A 16321-nucleotide genomic window follows, 5' to 3' on the forward strand; every position below is an offset into this window, starting at 1 on the left:
CCCCCTCCCCCCCATATAATACAAAATAAATAATTTGTTTTAAAAAAAATCCCCAATACAAAACCAATGTGATAATAAAAATAACCCATGAGGCAAGGCCTGCACTTGGCTGGCCAGGTTCTGTCTCTACACGCAGCTGGTCAGGTTCTGTATGTTGGCTCCTGGCTCTGCTGGCGAGGTTCTGGGTGCTGGCTCCAAGCTTGGCTGGCCAGGCTCTGCGCGGTGGCTCTAGGATCTGCTGGCCAGGTTTTGTGCGATGCTTCTGCGTTATGGCTTTGGGCTGTGCGCTCAGCTGGCCAGCTTGTGTGCGACAGCTCTGGGCTCAGCTGGCCAGGCTCTGCAGTAGGTTGGTGAAGCTGTTGGCGTGAGTACAGAGCGCAGACACACTACCTGCCATGTCTTTGAGTGCAGTGGGGGAGGGGTAGAGTGCCGCAGCCTCCTTAGTTGCCAGCACCACCTCCTTCAGTGCTTGACACAGTGCCCCTCCCTCGCCTGCCAGCCATGCCTGCAGCTGGGCACAGCTGAGGATCCGGCCTAGCGTATCCCCAATGAAGACCAGCTTGTGTGCCGCAATCACCAGCTGCTTGCCGTGTCCCACGAAGATGCGGGGTGCCTGCGACCCAGCACTGTCTAGGAAGGTGTCCACGCAGGACAGCAGTGTCTGCAGGTGCCCGCGGCTCTGAGCGGCGTAGAAACGCAGCAACTGGCAGTCCTCTTCTGTAGGGTCAGGACATGCGGGCGTCTGAAATGAGAAATAGTCACGTGGGTTAAATAACAGATCTATTTCCTGACTCCAACAACAGCCACAGATTGAAGGCAATTGTTAAATTGGGTGCGGTTCTCTGCACTGGGCACCAATATCTGCAGACCAGACCTAAGAGCAAATCCCTTGGCGAAGACTGTATTGGGGTCACAGCGCATTACAAATACGAGGTTATCACTCACCGATGTTTCCATATGTGTTTCCCCCCCCCCCACCCCAAAAAAAAAAAATCCCTGCCAACAAACATGCTCACCCATATGACCGCTTCCCTAGATTTTCTAGGTTTGCAATGTTACACCCAACTCGAAGTTCATATTCTCTGCATGTGCTCTTATTAGGGTGTTTTTTGTGAATAGCACAGATGCTGTGATGCTGATCACATGATCTCAATGTTAGAAAGTCGTCATGGATCCGTGGGAATTTCCACACCGAGAAACAATTGTGCTATATGTCTAACCTGTTATTGGTTAAAGAACCCTCTGTTGTGAAATTCTGCAGAACCCCGACCTTCCCTAATTGCATCTGATCTCAGATGTGCATTGTAAATTCCTTGGTATTTGGTACAATTTTCAAATTACCTGAAAATTGTGGGGAAGCCATGGGCTCCTAGGAACCCTGCTTGAAAAATATTGGTCTAACCAAATTATATTCTACCTGGTTTCTCCAGATTTTTCACTCTGTGTTCCTCTTGGTTTATAAATGTAGTTAAGGGAGGGCTCACATATGTGAGGGGAATATATAGTGCAAAGTGTTCTTGGTTTAAATTAAAAAAAAAGTGTCTACTTTGCAAACTCCTGAATGTATACTCGCAATTTAGATTTTAGTTTTGATGGAAATACTGATGTTTTATCCTTTAATGTTAGCCTCTGTCTGTGGCAGAGACGCAAATGCCTCACTATTAATATGTATAGAAAATGGAGGAATAAGTATTGTTAAAACGCTCTCATTGTATAAGAGTTCAGAGCCAGCCATTAATATTGGTGAAGTTGAGCCTTGGGATTGGCCAACACCGGTCCTCAAGGGCCCCCACCTGGTCAGGTATTCAGGATATGCCTGTTCAGTAGTTGACATGTTACACGCTTTGGAACCTCAGTAAACCTGATGAAGGAACCTGAGAGGTTCCAAAGCGTGTAACATAACTTGTTGGTTCAATAAGAGGTATCATACCACCTTCTTCCCCTCCTTTGTTACTACATGGAAGAGAGGATCACCATGGCTACCCACCTCACTTTGTCTTACAACGTTGAGATCGTTTCAACAGCATCACGGCATCTGTCCTGGTTACAAACCTGGCACCCAAGAAAACCTGTCGAAAGACCTTTTTGTTCACTCAGTCGAGAGATCTGTTGGCAATCTGGGATGCCGCTTGAGACTATACGAACATTAATTTATTATCTCCTTGTATGACATTTGACGTAACGTGGGCGTTCTACGTACAATTTGTTGTGTTGAGTAGATAAGCACCGAATATATTTCTCCATTCTGTGTAGCCCTTGCTACAAATATATATATACACGCACGCGTGCGCGCGCTGTGGACAATATAGAATGAATGTGCTCTACCTATCACATGATATGGACCAGGAGATACTGCCTCGCAACACGACAAGAGATATAGGATTGGATAAGAAGAAAGAATGGATAGGATTGTGAGAGCAACTATCACTCAGATAAAGCTAGTGACAGGCTGAGACACAGAGACAATCTGAGAGAAAGGGAGTGACAGCCTGAAAGACACGGAGTTAGTGGTCAGTCTGAGACACAGAGACAGCTAGTGACAGTCAGAGATAGACGGTCCATCTCAGGCCCCAGTGACGGAGTTGAGGTAGGAAGTCCCTCACAAGCAGCAAAAGCAGGTTAAGAAGCGTCTGGATAACAGACACCTGAGACCCCCCATCCCCGCCATTCTGAGTATCCGTTGTGACTGTACACAAACATTTCACACATTTCTCAACCCCAACAGGCCCACGACACAGCTACCCGCCATCTTAAGATAAGAGCTTGAATGCCATGCATTAACATTGGCCTATTGAGCTGCTACAGGGAGCACTGGGACTATGAGGGCAAGAAAAAGTTTGGGAACCCCAATGATAATTAAGAGATTCCCTCGTTTTTCCATGATTAACCTTCGTCAACCAAAACCATCCTTTTCTTAAATATCCAATAGGGTTTATATTAACCAATTCCATGTATTTTGAAACAAAATGATGTATGAATTAGACACAAAAAGTAATTAAGAGTCAGGGTATGTCCAAAAGTAATTGAAACCATGGGTTTAAAAGCTAAATTAAAGGGGATCATTAGAATCAGGTGTTTAAATAATTAGCACTTTAGGGGTGAGTTTGGGAGGCCCCACTCTGCATAAAGATCAGAAACTTTGCGTGTTTGGTCTTTACCATACAAGTGTGTGGAAACACGCCATGCCACGATCAAAATGAGGACCTCAAAAAAGCAGTTATTGATGATCATCAGTCTAGAAAGGGTTACACAACCCTGTCTAAGGATTTGGTGCTCCACCAATCCACTTTCAGACAGATAGTGTACAAATGGAGAAAGTTCAAGACCACGGTCACTATCCAGGAGCACTTCTCCTACCAAATCTCTCCAAGAACAAACCGGCAAATCATCTGGGAAGTCCCAAGGAACAGAACAGAGAGTATTCCAGCCACACATCTCATTGATTCTCGAAAGGAAGGTAAACTGTCGGTGCTCTTGGCGGTGGTGAAAATCCTGTAGTACCCGAACAAGTCACGTAAAAGATGCAGGTATCCACGCACACGGACTAGATCAATAAGTGGTTCATTTAGCAAAGGACAACCAACGTTTCGACTGCCACGCAGTCATTGTCAAGGTGAGGGCTAAACAATCAATCAAGAAAGTGCACTATAAAAACGGAGGTACTTGCCCATCTCACCTCACTGCAGGTGTCCGGTGACACGAAAGTCGAGCCCCCCCGTGACGTCACAACGCTGACGGAGACACGCATACGCAAAATAAAGTGCCCGTCAGCCGACATTCTGCGCAATGAGCCGGCGCCTGCACGGGAGCCAGTGTCAGCCCCCCTCCGTTGCCACGGAAACGCAACGCTCTAAAGGAAAAATAGAGCAACTCGAGTATCTGGCAAGGCAGCAGTGACGTAGATGCCAGAACCCCACTGTGTAACAAAAGAAAGAGGGCCATTTATAGTGCACTTTTTTGATTGTTGTTAAGCCCACCCCTTGACACAGACTGCGTGGGAGTCGAAACGTTGGTTGTCCTTTGCTACATAAGTCACAGAGAACTCCAGAGTAACATCCAAGGATCTGCAGGTCACTCTCGTCTGGGCTAATGAGAGTGTTCATGATTCAACTATCAGAAAAAGACTTAACAAGAATGGTGTTCCTTGAAGGATAGCCAGGAGGAAACCACTGCTCTCTAAAAAGAACATTGCTGACGTCTGAAGTCCACCAAAGAGCAGTTAAAGGTAGACCTTTATGGCCTCAATGAGAAACTTCATTCAAACAGAAGAACCTCATCTCAACCGTCAAGCATGGTGGTGGGAGTGCGATGGTTTGGGGCTGCTTTGCTGCCTCAGGACCTGGACGGCTTGCCATCATTGACAGAACCATGAATTCTACATTGTATCAGAAGATTCTAGAGGAGAACGTCAGGCCTCCCGTTGAGCTGAAGCGAAAGTGGGTCATGCAGCAAGACAATGATCCTGAACATACAAACAGATCTACAAAGGAATGCCTGCAGAAGAAGAAATTCTGCGTTTTAAGCTGAGTCCACGCTGCCGCTGAGCTCGCTCATGCTTGGAGAGCGGTGATGTCACCAGCTCTCCAAGCATGAGCGATCGCTGTCCTGCAACATTTTTAGAGCAGGAGTGGGGAGCGTGGCTATTAGGGGAGGGGGCGTGTCATTGGCTGAATAGCGGCTGTGTGTGTCTATCCATTTTCTCTCTACCCCCTTCCCTCCTCTCTCCCCCATTGCTCTCTCCCCCTCCCCCTCCTCTCGTTTCTCTCCCCCCTTGCTCTCCCTTTCCCTCTCTCCTTTCTCCCCCTCTCCTTTCTCCTCCTCTCCTCCCCCCCTTCTCTCCTTTCTCCTCCCTTCTCTCCTTTATCCTCCCTTCTCCCCCCTTCTCGCCTTGCTCCCCCACACCACACCACTGTGTTTGCCCCCCCACACCACTGTTTGCCCCCCCCCCCCACAACACACCACTGTTTGCCCCCCCCACAACACACCACTGTTTGCCCCCAAACCACACCACTGTTGCCCACCCCCACAGCAGTCCGTTTTGCTCCCCCCCCCACACACCAGAGCAGTCCGTTTTGCCCCCCCCCCCACCTCCCCACACACCACAGCAGTCCGTCTTGCCCCCACCCACCACAGCAGTCCTTTTTGACCCCCACACCCCCCACACCAGTCCGTTTTGCCCCCCCACACACCACAGCAGTCCGTTTTGCCCCCACCCACACCCCCACCCCCACACACCACAGCAGTCTGTTTTGCCCTCACCCCCCCCCCACACCACAGCAGTCTGTTTTGCCCCCACCCACCCCCCCACCCCGAACACCAGTCTGTTTTGCCCCCACCCCCCACACCACAGCAGTCCATTTTGCCCCCCCACACACCACAGCAGTCCGTTTTGCCCCCCCCCCCACACACCACAGCAGTCCATTTTGCCCCCCCCCACACACCACAGCAGTCCGTTTTGCCCTCACCCACCCCCCCACACACCACAGCAGTCCGTTTTGCCCCCACCCACCCCCCCACACACCACAGCAGTCCGTTTTGCCCCCCCCACACCAGTCCGTTTTGCCCCCTCCACTTCTCTCGGCTAGAAATCCCATGTCTGTGTTTGCAGTAGTGACAGGGCATTAGAACACGCCCTCTCTCTTCCCATTGGTCAGAGCAGGGTCATGTGACCCTGCTCTGAGCCTGAAAGTATCCCTGCAGTGTCTCCTCAAGCACAAAGCTTGGGAGAGCGTGCGAGCACGAGCATGAGCGTGCGAGCACAAGCATGAGCGTGCGAGCACAAGCATGAGCATGAACGGGAGAATTCCCATTCACAGAGGTAAGCGCCAAGCGCATAGCGAGCTCAGCGCCAGCGGGGACTCAGCCTTAGGCCCGGGCCATAGAGGGGTGGGGATTGCGGAGGCGCTCTAACGCTGAGGCTCGCCTGCTTCAGTCAGCGCGATTGCACAGACTTGCAGGCGAGCCAGCGTGCGCGAAGGGAGCCGGGGGGAGGTGGTTGGAGGCGGGGCAGTGACGTCGCTGGGCCAATCGCCTGCGATGCACTGACGTCAATGTCACGGCGCCGTGATGTCGACGCTGCCTCAGGCTGATTGGAGGTTTTCAGCCGACAGCGCGCTGAAAAACAGCTTTGCGCTCAGCTGAAAACTCCAAAGCCTGAGCACGCCTGCGGACGCTCGCGTGAGCCCCCTCTCAAGGCATCCTCATTGAGGATGCAGGGGCTCAGCGCGGAGCGTCCGCACGGCTCAGCACGGCCTGTCCATCTATGGCATACGTCACTTACTTGGCCAGGGCCAACACCGGGAAAAGCCTGGAAGAAAGGGACTTACAGCTCAATATTGACTTGACACGTGACAGCCGCGTGCTGACCTCTATCACGGAAGCCGAGAGTAAGAGGAAAGACCTTTTGCTGGAGACCGCATCACAACGCTCCAGCACATCCAGACACTCATCAAGGTCAGCCAAGTCAGTGCAATCTAACGCGTCTAGCGCAAGCGCTACCAAGGCGCGAGCCACAGCAGAGGCCGCACGTGCCAGGGCCAAATATGGTCGGAGAGAGGCAGCCGTAAGGGCAAAAAGAGCACGCATAGAAGGGGAGGAGCAGGCTGCCGCCAATGCCGCTGCGCGTAGAAAGGCCAAATTGGACGCGGACCTAGAAGCTCTAAGCAAAGAAGAGGACGCCGGCACCATAGCCCAAGCCGAAGTCTTAGAAGAAGCTGCGAGACAGGACGGCGGGGATCAACCGTACAGACGGATAGCCTCAGAGGATCCAGCCCAACGCACTGAAAACTACATAAGGAGCCTCTTCAGTGTAAATACCAGCGCACCATCTCAACATGGAGGGAGCGACTCCACAGACATCGAAGACTTGCTAGGTCCACGTGGAGAAGACGCTGTTCCTTTAAGGGTACACGCTACCTGGGACAGCCACAGCCGCAACAGTGATCCACACGCCAGCGCGCACACGGATGCACTACAACAGGCTCGCCATCCAAGTACACCCACACGGGAAAACACAGCCCCTCACACTGACCAGCAGTCACCACGCGTCCACGCCAAGGATGAGGCGACCGCACGGACCCCCCCAGCAACTACCTCAGAACGCGACCAACACGCCGATGCCTCAGGCCTGACAGACATGGCCAAGTATATGATCCGGCGTGACCTGGTGCAAGCAGAACTTACCAACTTTGACAACCGTCCTGAGAACTACCGAATATAGAAGTTTACGTTCAAAGACGCAATCAAGAGCCACAGAGAGACACTATTTAAACACCAACATCTCTTCACACGTGCCTGTCTTTTACCCTGCTTTCCCTCAATAAAGTGAAGAAAAGATACAGAACTTGTTGTGCTTTGAAAAGAGGGCCGAGTTGAAGCTATCTGGGCTAAATCATCTTACATATGACCCTGGCCTCCAGAATAGTAAAAAGGATACCGTGTACCGTGGATGCCTTACAGACACTTACAGGAGCTGCTACTCTAGACTTTATGATAACACAGAGCAGACTTTCAAACAGCAGCAGCTCTATACTGCCAGACAGAGCAGCAAGCTTTATACAGCAAACTGCACACAGCCTGCAGCCTTACGAATAAGCAAGCGGATTCACACTGGACACAGCCAGCAAACAACCTTGCACACAAGGCAGCAGCTTTGCAGACAGACAGTGCACCTTACACACAGAGCCTTGATTGCCTTCTCTGTCTTTTTGAGTCCACCCCCTGCACAGCCCCATAGTGAGGAGCCACCATCTCACCTTACCCTGCGCACGTCCCCACAGCTAGCGCCACCAAGGGCCACGCCACCGGACACCTGCCAGGACACAGGTCAGAGCCACCGGACACCTGTGAGTACAGCTACGCTGAACGCTGCAGGACACCACTCGGCATCATCTGAGACAGTCGCCCATCGCTGACACAGGTAAAAGACCGCACGCCACACGCACTGGCTTAAGGCCTACACACACCTACAGCATGGCAGAACTCAGAGCCTCACCAGACCACGCAGGAGAGCGATCACTCAGACACAGAGACCGCTGCGCAACTGCAACAGGCGCAGGCAGGCGCAAGGCCCAAACGAATAGTCAGACTGACACAAAAGGCCCGTGAAAAATACGAGACTGACATTGAAGCGCTCTGCGCTAAATTAGAGTTGGCCTGGAACACTACCACACTTGGGATACGCAATGTCGCCGGCGCTGGCAATTCTGTACAACAGCTCGAGCAGGCAGTAACTCAATTAAAGATAGACCACTCATGCTACCAAGGGCTGTCAGAGGCATACGCCACTTTCTTGGCCAGGGCTAACACCGGTGAAAGCCTGCAAGAAAGGGACTTACAGCACAATATTGACTTGACACGTGACAGCCGCGTGCGAACCACCATCGCAGACGCCCAAAGCGAGAGAAAAGAGCTCCTCCTGGAGACCGCATCGCAGCGCTCAAACACATCCAGGCACTCATGAAGGTCAGCAAGATCAGCGCAATCTAATGTGCCCAGCGCAAGCACAAACGCTACCAAGGCGCGAGCCACCGCAGAGGCCGCACGTGCCAGGGCCGAAAATAGTCGCAGAGAGGCAGCCATAAGAGCAGGAAGAGCGCGCATAGAAGAGGAGGAACAGACAGCCGCCGCTAATGCCGCCCCCGCCGCCGCCACTGCTGCCGCCACTGCTGCCGCTAATGCTGCCACTGCTACCGCCGCCACGGCCGCTACTGCCGCTACTGCCGCAGCCACTACGCGTAGGAAAGCTGAATTTGATGCGGAACTAGAGGCACTTAATCAAGAGAAGGAAGCCGCCGCCGCCATAGCCCAAGCTGAAGTCCTAGAAGCAGCAGCGCAACAGGATGGCGGGGAGCAACCGTACAGACGGATAGCCCCAGAGGATCCAGCCCAACGCCCTGAAGACTACGTAAGGAGCCTCTTCAGTGTAAATACCAGCGCACCATCTCGACACGAAGGGAGTGACTCTACACACACCAAAGACTTGCTAGGTCCATGAGGAGAAGACGCTGCTCCGTCAATGGTACATGCTGCCTGGGATAGCCCCAGCCGCAACAGTGATCCACACGCCAGCGCGCACACGGATGCACTAAACAGGCTCGCCATCCAGGTACACCCACACGGGAAAACACAGCCCCTCACACCGACCAATAGCCATCACGCGTTCACGCCAAGGAAGAGGCGACCGCACAGACCCTCCCAGCAACTACCTCAGAACGGGACAAATACGCAGATGCCTCAGGCCTGACAAACATAGCCAAGTACATGATCCGGCGTGACCTGGTGCAAGCAGGACTCGTCAGCTTCGACGACCGCCCTGAAAACTACCGGACGTGGAAGTTCACGTTCAAAGACGCAATCAACAGCTTGGGCTTCTCAGCAAGGGAAGAGCTCAACCTGCTATCCAAATGGCTGGGAAAAGAATCCAAGGAGCACGCGAAGAGACTCGGGACGGCAAACGCGAACCACCCCCAAGTAGGTCTTGACCTAGTGTGGGAAAAGCTAGAAGAGTGCTACGGTAGCCCAGAAGAAGTCGAAGATTCGCTCTTCAAGAGAGTTGACAGCTTTCCCAGGATCACAGCTAAAGACTACTCGAAGTTACGAGAGCTCGGGGACCTGCTGCAAAAGTTGGAGTTTGCAAGAAAAGACCATTCCTTAACAGGTCTCAACGTCGTAGAGTCAGCTCACGGAGTGAGACCCATCTTGGAGAAGCTACCCTACAACTTCCAAGAAAGATGGATTTCACAAGGCTCCAAATACGAAAGGGAGAAGCAAGTCGCCTTCCCTCCCTTCTCATTCTTCTTGAGCTTCATCCGCGAAGCGGCGAGGACAAGGAACGATCCCAGTTTCATCTTGGGTGCACAGACCACACAAAGTGCAAGCGATTTGAGGAATGAGAGACCAGTTTCGAGATACGGTAACATTCGAACACCCATCTCGGTCCACAGAACGGACATGTCCCCCACGACCCAAACTACTCCCGATCAGTCGGTCGCCGGAGATGAGAAACCAAGGGACCCAAACAGGGAATGTCCCATACATAAGAAGCCACACCCACTTAACAGATGCTTTGGGTTCAGGATGAAGTCCCTAGAGGAACGCAAGAAGTTACTCGGAGAATTCGGAGTCTGCTTCAGGTGCTGCGATTCCACGACTCACCTAGCCAAGGACTGTAAAGAAGCCATCAAATGCACAGTGTGCAAAAGTGACAAGCACGTAACATCTCTACATCCAGAGGCGCTAACACTCCACCAACTCAACAACCCATCCTCCGTAGCGGAGCATGGCAGGGAGGAAGGAGAAGGAAAGCCAACATCTATCACGTCTCAGTGCACCGAGGTTTGCGGAAAAGGAAGTGACAAAATGTCCTGCTCCAAAATATGCCTTGTCGCAGTGCACCCCCAGGGACAACCTGAGAAGGCTATTCAGATGTATGCAATCCTCGACGATCAAAGTAACAGATCATTGGCGAAGACAGAGTTCTTCAACTTATTCAACTCACAAGACAATGCCTCACCCTACACCCTCAGAACCTGTGCAGGGTCAACTGAGACAACAGGGAGAAGAGCAAGCGGCTACGTCATACGTTCAGTGGATAACAGAGTGAAGATAGCTCTCCCCACACTCATCGAGTGCAACCACATGGCTGCAAACAGGGACGAGATTCCCACACCAGACGTGGCACACCATCACCCGCACCTCAGAGGAATAGCCAACTACATCCCGCCGGTAGAACAAGGCGCCAAGATCTTGCTGCTGCTCGGTAGGGACATCTTGAGGGTGCACAAAGTCCGTAAACAGCCCGACAACGCACCATACACCCAAAGACTTGACCTAGGATAGGTGATAGTGGGCAACGCGTGCACTAACAAAGGGCACGGACCAGACTATGTTGACTCCCGCAGAACGGTGATAACAGAATGCGGCCACACATCCCTCTCTGAACCATGTCTTGGCCATCTCCAAGTGACAGGAGGGCCAAGTGAGGAGAAGAGACAAGGTCATACCCCTGAGATCAACAAAAACATCTTCACATCAGGGGGATGTGACAATGGCCTAGGATGCTTAGTAGTTCAGACAACTAAGGATGATGAGTCGACTCCGCTGAAGGAAGAAGGTAACCTCCTGAAGGTGCCCGACAAAGCGATCGTCCAAAAGACAATAAACAATCGGACAGTCCTCCTGCGAACAATGGCATAGCTAAGACATACAGCCATTCCTCTCCGCAAAATACCAAGTGGCAAAGCAGCCAACCGCCGCAGAAGATTGCGCCCTGCAGGTGAAGCCACAGGGGCAAAAAGACTGTCCTCTCACACGTCTCAAAAGAGACAGTCGCAGAGACATTTCATAAAGGGATTTACAAGGGCAAAAGAGACTGTTCTTCATCATGTCCAGGGAGAAAATAACCTCCTGACGGCAGTTAACAAAGACACAAAAGCGTTTCACCAAAATACGTGGAGACGTTCTCGTGCAAGAGAAACGTTCCAATGACCTTGGATGCACGGCGTTCCAGACAACAAGGGACGGTAACCAACAAGCACCATCGATGGAAGATGGAGAATTCCAGAAGTTATTAATGGATAAGGAGCTCTTCAAGGACAGATCGGGCAGTAGGGTGATCCGCTACCATTCCGTTCACCAAAAAGACGCCTCCCAAACAACAGAGTACACGTCATCTCTAGGCTCACTTCGCTCCGCTGTGACCTACAAAGGAAACTGGAGACCAAGCATAACTTTGTGGCCTTCATCCAGAAGACATTCCTTAGCGGCCATGCAAAGCCAGCACCCTCACTGAAGGAAGGTGAAGATTGTCGGTACCTTCCATCATCTGTCCACCACCATCAGAAACCCGGTCAGATCTGGGCAACGTTCAGCTCCAATGCTCAGCACCAGGAAGTCTCTCCAAACGACGCCCTATGCACTGGGCCAGACTTGTTAGAGAATCTTCCAGGAGTGCCGATTCGCAAGGAGCCAGAAGCCATTACCCTCCGTCAAACACCAGGTGATGGAGTAACAGGCTACCACGACTGGCACATCCACAAGGTGATGCCCTCTGTAGAGAAAACTACGGAGATAAAAGGACTGTTCTCTCACAAATCTAAGAAGAAACAGGACCAGAAACCTTTGTAAAAGACACTGTGGTGCACCCAGCTAACCTGGACCGGTGCATCCGCTTGGCATCCTTTGCCAAAGAACCTTTGCCAAGGGACTTTGAAGCCAGTGATACCAGCCGGTATTTCATCCTTGTGTGGACATGGACTTTCGCATTGTTTTGTGAATACGATGTTATCTTTGTCATGTATTGCACATATGTTCCAGTTATATAGTGGTATCTCCAGATACCAGACGGGGAGTGTCATGGAACAAGAATTGCATCTCTGTTTCAACCCCCCTTTCCTTTGCAGCTTCTGCTTGTCAGTTCCTCATTTCCAGCTGCATGTATTTTGCTCTGTACACACACACAGTGCCTGTGTGTTAGACACAGTGTTGCAATCCCTGTCTCTGCATTATGCCAGTGAGTTGCAACTGCAGCCTCTGAGATCCTTCTCAGAATGGGCTATTCTGCCCTGACGCCCCGTTTTGTTCACAGATAGTCTGTCCCAAGACTATTATTCCCTTTACCCACATTCCCCCTCACTTCCTTTTCCACCTTGGAGACCGTGAGTACAGCACCCATCTCTGTTACACCCCTATGACAAGGCCAATTCTTTTCACCTGCCCTTAACTACAAAGCATCCACAGAGATACACCTTTCCAACACAAACGTCTTATCCACAAGTGTCAGTTTTTATTGCTGCTTTCCTAAATAAAATGAAGAAAATATACAGGACTTGGTGTGCTTTGGAAAGAGAGCTGAGTTGAAGCTCAGATGGGTTCATTCATACCCTAGACAAGACCCTGGGTCCAGAATAGCGTCCACTACGTTCTCAGATGAGAACTTGGTCCTCGCGTCTGACTTTGTCTCTGCTGGGCAGACTTTCCTAGCTTCAAAATGAAACCGGTTGCTTTGCTATTTGGGATAGAGCAACTTTGAAAAGCCCACCCTAGCTACATCGACTCAAGCCACAAAATCATCTGGTTCTCTGGGGCTTCTTCTTACATACCCTTCACTCAGCTATGTTCAGCATGGAGGAAGGAGCAGCGACCAATCAGAGCGTTGGAATTCCTCCCAGCCAGCCAATAGAAACAGGGTCTCGTCTTTGGGCTGACGTCAGATGAGGCATGCCAAGCCGGCTCGAAAAGCCGGGTGAGCGGCAAATATGATTTAGCCAATGGGAGAAGCGTCTACGAGCTCTATCTCCCCCAGGCTAACTCAGTGCCACCCGCTAGGCAGGATCCACCAAGTCTGGCAGATACAAAAGGTGTCCCGACAGGGTGCCCTTTGTTCTCCGGACTTCGCCCTTCCTCGCTCACCAAACGGTCTTCTCACCTCTGGACATCCTATCCTCTCTGAACTACGGACTCTATACAGACATGCCGGTGTCTATTCTGATGCCCTGGCGGACTGTATAGAGCCTTATAGTAAATGTATAAAACATTATAAAGTACACTTTAATAAAGTATGGACTTTGGGGAACCTTATACGGAAAATGGATTTGGGATATTTGGCTCGAAATCCAGGAGTCTGGGTTGCCCCAGTGTAATTCACCCCGCGTACCTTCGGCCCCCGAACTCCTGCAAACAAAATAATTACAGTTCTACCCAAATATCCCCCTAAACCGACACGTGGGAAATCTCACAGTTCTAGGGCCGAGGGAACGTGAAAACAGGAAAAAGCCGGGGTCACTTTATTTTCTGCATGTATTACCCCTGGTCCCCGGCTTATGGAGCTACCAGGGACCCCACGGTTTCAGGGGTAACCAGAGGGCTTAACCTTTATTATGTAGCCCGGTTACCCCCTAACGTCACACACACACACACACACACACACACGGCTGGTGGGTCTGACAATGGTATACTAAGGCAGGGGTACGCAAACTTCTTGCGCTGCGCCCACCCTGCCTGCTCTTGTGCTCGATCGTGCCCCCCCTTTCCTACAATGAAGCGTCAAATGACGCAGCGGGGGCATATGACGTCACATCACGTGACCTGCGGTGTCATTTGACGTCACGTCTCCAAGGTAACGGGCATCTTTTGATGCCGCGTTGCCATGGAGACGCGTGGACAAGAAGCTGGTGAGTACAGTTACAGAGGCCTCTGTAACCCCCGCGCCCCCCCCCCCCCAATAAAGTCTCGCGCCCCCCAGTTTGTGCACCGCTGTACTAAGGGACGGTGGGCTCAAGAGACAGGTAGACATATAGTGCACCATGTTATTACTTTTATATAGAGATCTACCACTCGTCTTAGGATTCGTAGATGACGAAAAAGCGTTTGACTCTGTTTTCACCTCGGCGGTTCTAGATGCATTAACAAGACAAAAAAAGCCCAGATCCACAGAAGGTTGGCGCACATCTGCGCTTCTGTCCATAGGGATCGGAGTTACGGCGGCGGAAGCCTAGGACGCGTGTGGATCGGGACTAAAGTGGAAGACTTGTCCACATATTAGAAGGAACATTTACTGCATCGACCATTAGATTACACAAAGATACAAGCAAGATAAGGATCAGTGAGGGACTGCGGGAGGGAGACGCCATGTCACCAGGATCAGTAAGGGACTGCGGGAGGGAGACACCGTGTCACCAGGGTCAGTGAGGGACTGCGGGAGGGAGACGCCATGTCACCAGGATCAGTAAGGGAGTGCGGGAGGGAGACACCGTGTCACCAGGATCAGTAAGGGAGTGCGGGAGGGAGACACCGTGTCACCAGGATCAGTAAGGGAGCGCGGCAGGGAGACACCGTGTCACCAGGATCAGTAAGGGACTGCGGGAGGGAGACGCCATGTCACCAGGATCAGTAAGGGACTGCGGGAGGGAGACACCGTGTCACCAGGATCAGTAAGGGAGTGCGGGAGGGAGACACCGTGTCACCAGGATCAGTAAGGGAGTGCGGGAGGGAGACGCCATGTCACCAGGATCAGTAAGGGAGTGCGGCAGGGAGACACTGTCACCAGGATCAGTAAGGGAGTGCGAGAGGGAGACGCCGTGTCACCAGGACCAGTAAGGGAGTGCAGCAGGGAGACACTGTGTCACCAGGATCAGTAAGGGAGTGCGAGAGGGAGACGCCGTGTCACCAGGACCAGTAAGGGAGTGCGTCAGGGAGACACGGTGTCACCAGGATCAGTAAGGGACTGCGGGAGGGAGATGCCATGTCACCAGGATCAGTAAGGGAGTGCGGCAGGGAGACACCGTGTCACCAGGATCAGTAAGGGAGTGCGGCAGGGAGACATGGTGTCATCAGGATCAGTAAGGGAGTGCGGCAGGGAGATACTGTGTCATCAGGATCAGTAAGGGAGTGCGGCAGGGAGACACCGTGTCACCAGGATCAGTAAGGGAGTGCGGCAGGGAGACACCATGTCACCAGGATCAGTAAGGGAGTGCGGCAGGGAGACACAGTGTCCCCAGGATCAGTAAGGGAGTGCGGCAGGGAGACACCGTGTCACCAGGATCAGTAAGGGAGTGTGGCAGGGAGACGCCGTGTCACCAGGATCAGCGAGGGAGTGCGGCAGGGAGACACCATGTCACCAGGATCAGTAAGGGAGTGCGGCAGGGAGACACCATGTCACCAGGATCAGTAAGGGAGTGCGGCAGGGAGACACGTGTCACCAGGATCAGTAAGGGACTACGGCAGGGAGACACCATGTCACCAGGATCAGTAAGGGAGTGCGGCAGGGAGACACCATGTCACCAGGATCAGTAAGGGAGTGCGGCAGGGAGACACAGTGTCCCCAGGATCAGTAAGGGAGTGCGGCAGGGAGACACCGTGTCACCAGGATCAGTAAGGGAGTGTGGCAGGGAGACGCCGTGTCACCAGGATCAGCGAGGGAGTGCGGCAGGGAGACACCATGTCACCAGGATCAGTAAGGGAGTGCGGCAGGGAGACACCATGTCACCAGGATCAGCAAGGGAGTGCGGCAGGGAGACACCATGTCACCAGGATCAGTAAGGGAGTGCGGCAGGGAGACACCATGTCACCAGGATCAGTAAGGGAGTGCGGCAGGGAGACACAGTGTCCCCAGGATCAGTAAGGGAGTGCGGCAGGGAGACACCGTGTCACCAGGATCAGTAAGGGAGTGTGGCAGGGAGACGCCGTGTCACCAGGATCAGCGAGGGAGTGCGGCAGGGAGACACCATGTCACCAGGATCAGTAAGGGAGTGCGGCAGGGAGACACCATGTCACCAGGATCAGTAAGGGAGTGCGGCAGGGAGACACAGTGTCACCAGGATCA

General features: G+C 52.4%; 1 protein-coding gene across 3 annotated transcripts in view; it reads right to left on the reverse strand.

The window, feature by feature from the left end:
* Nucleotides 1-12: 12 nt before the first annotated feature.
* EFS (embryonal Fyn-associated substrate) overlaps nucleotides 13-16321 on the reverse strand; it is a 43456-nt gene continuing 27147 nt past the window's right edge. For all 3 annotated transcript variants that reach the window (XM_075569071.1, XM_075569069.1, XM_075569070.1), the window contains one exon: nucleotides 13-742. In XM_075569071.1, the coding sequence (XP_075425186.1) occupies nucleotides 323-742 (420 nt within the window). In that variant the 3' untranslated portion in view covers nucleotides 13-322. The remainder of the gene's footprint in view (nucleotides 743-16321) is intronic.

The sequence above is a fragment of the Ascaphus truei genome, chromosome 13 (genome assembly GCF_040206685.1).
Source record: "Ascaphus truei isolate aAscTru1 chromosome 13, aAscTru1.hap1, whole genome shotgun sequence".
NCBI lineage: Eukaryota > Metazoa > Chordata > Amphibia > Anura > Ascaphidae > Ascaphus > Ascaphus truei.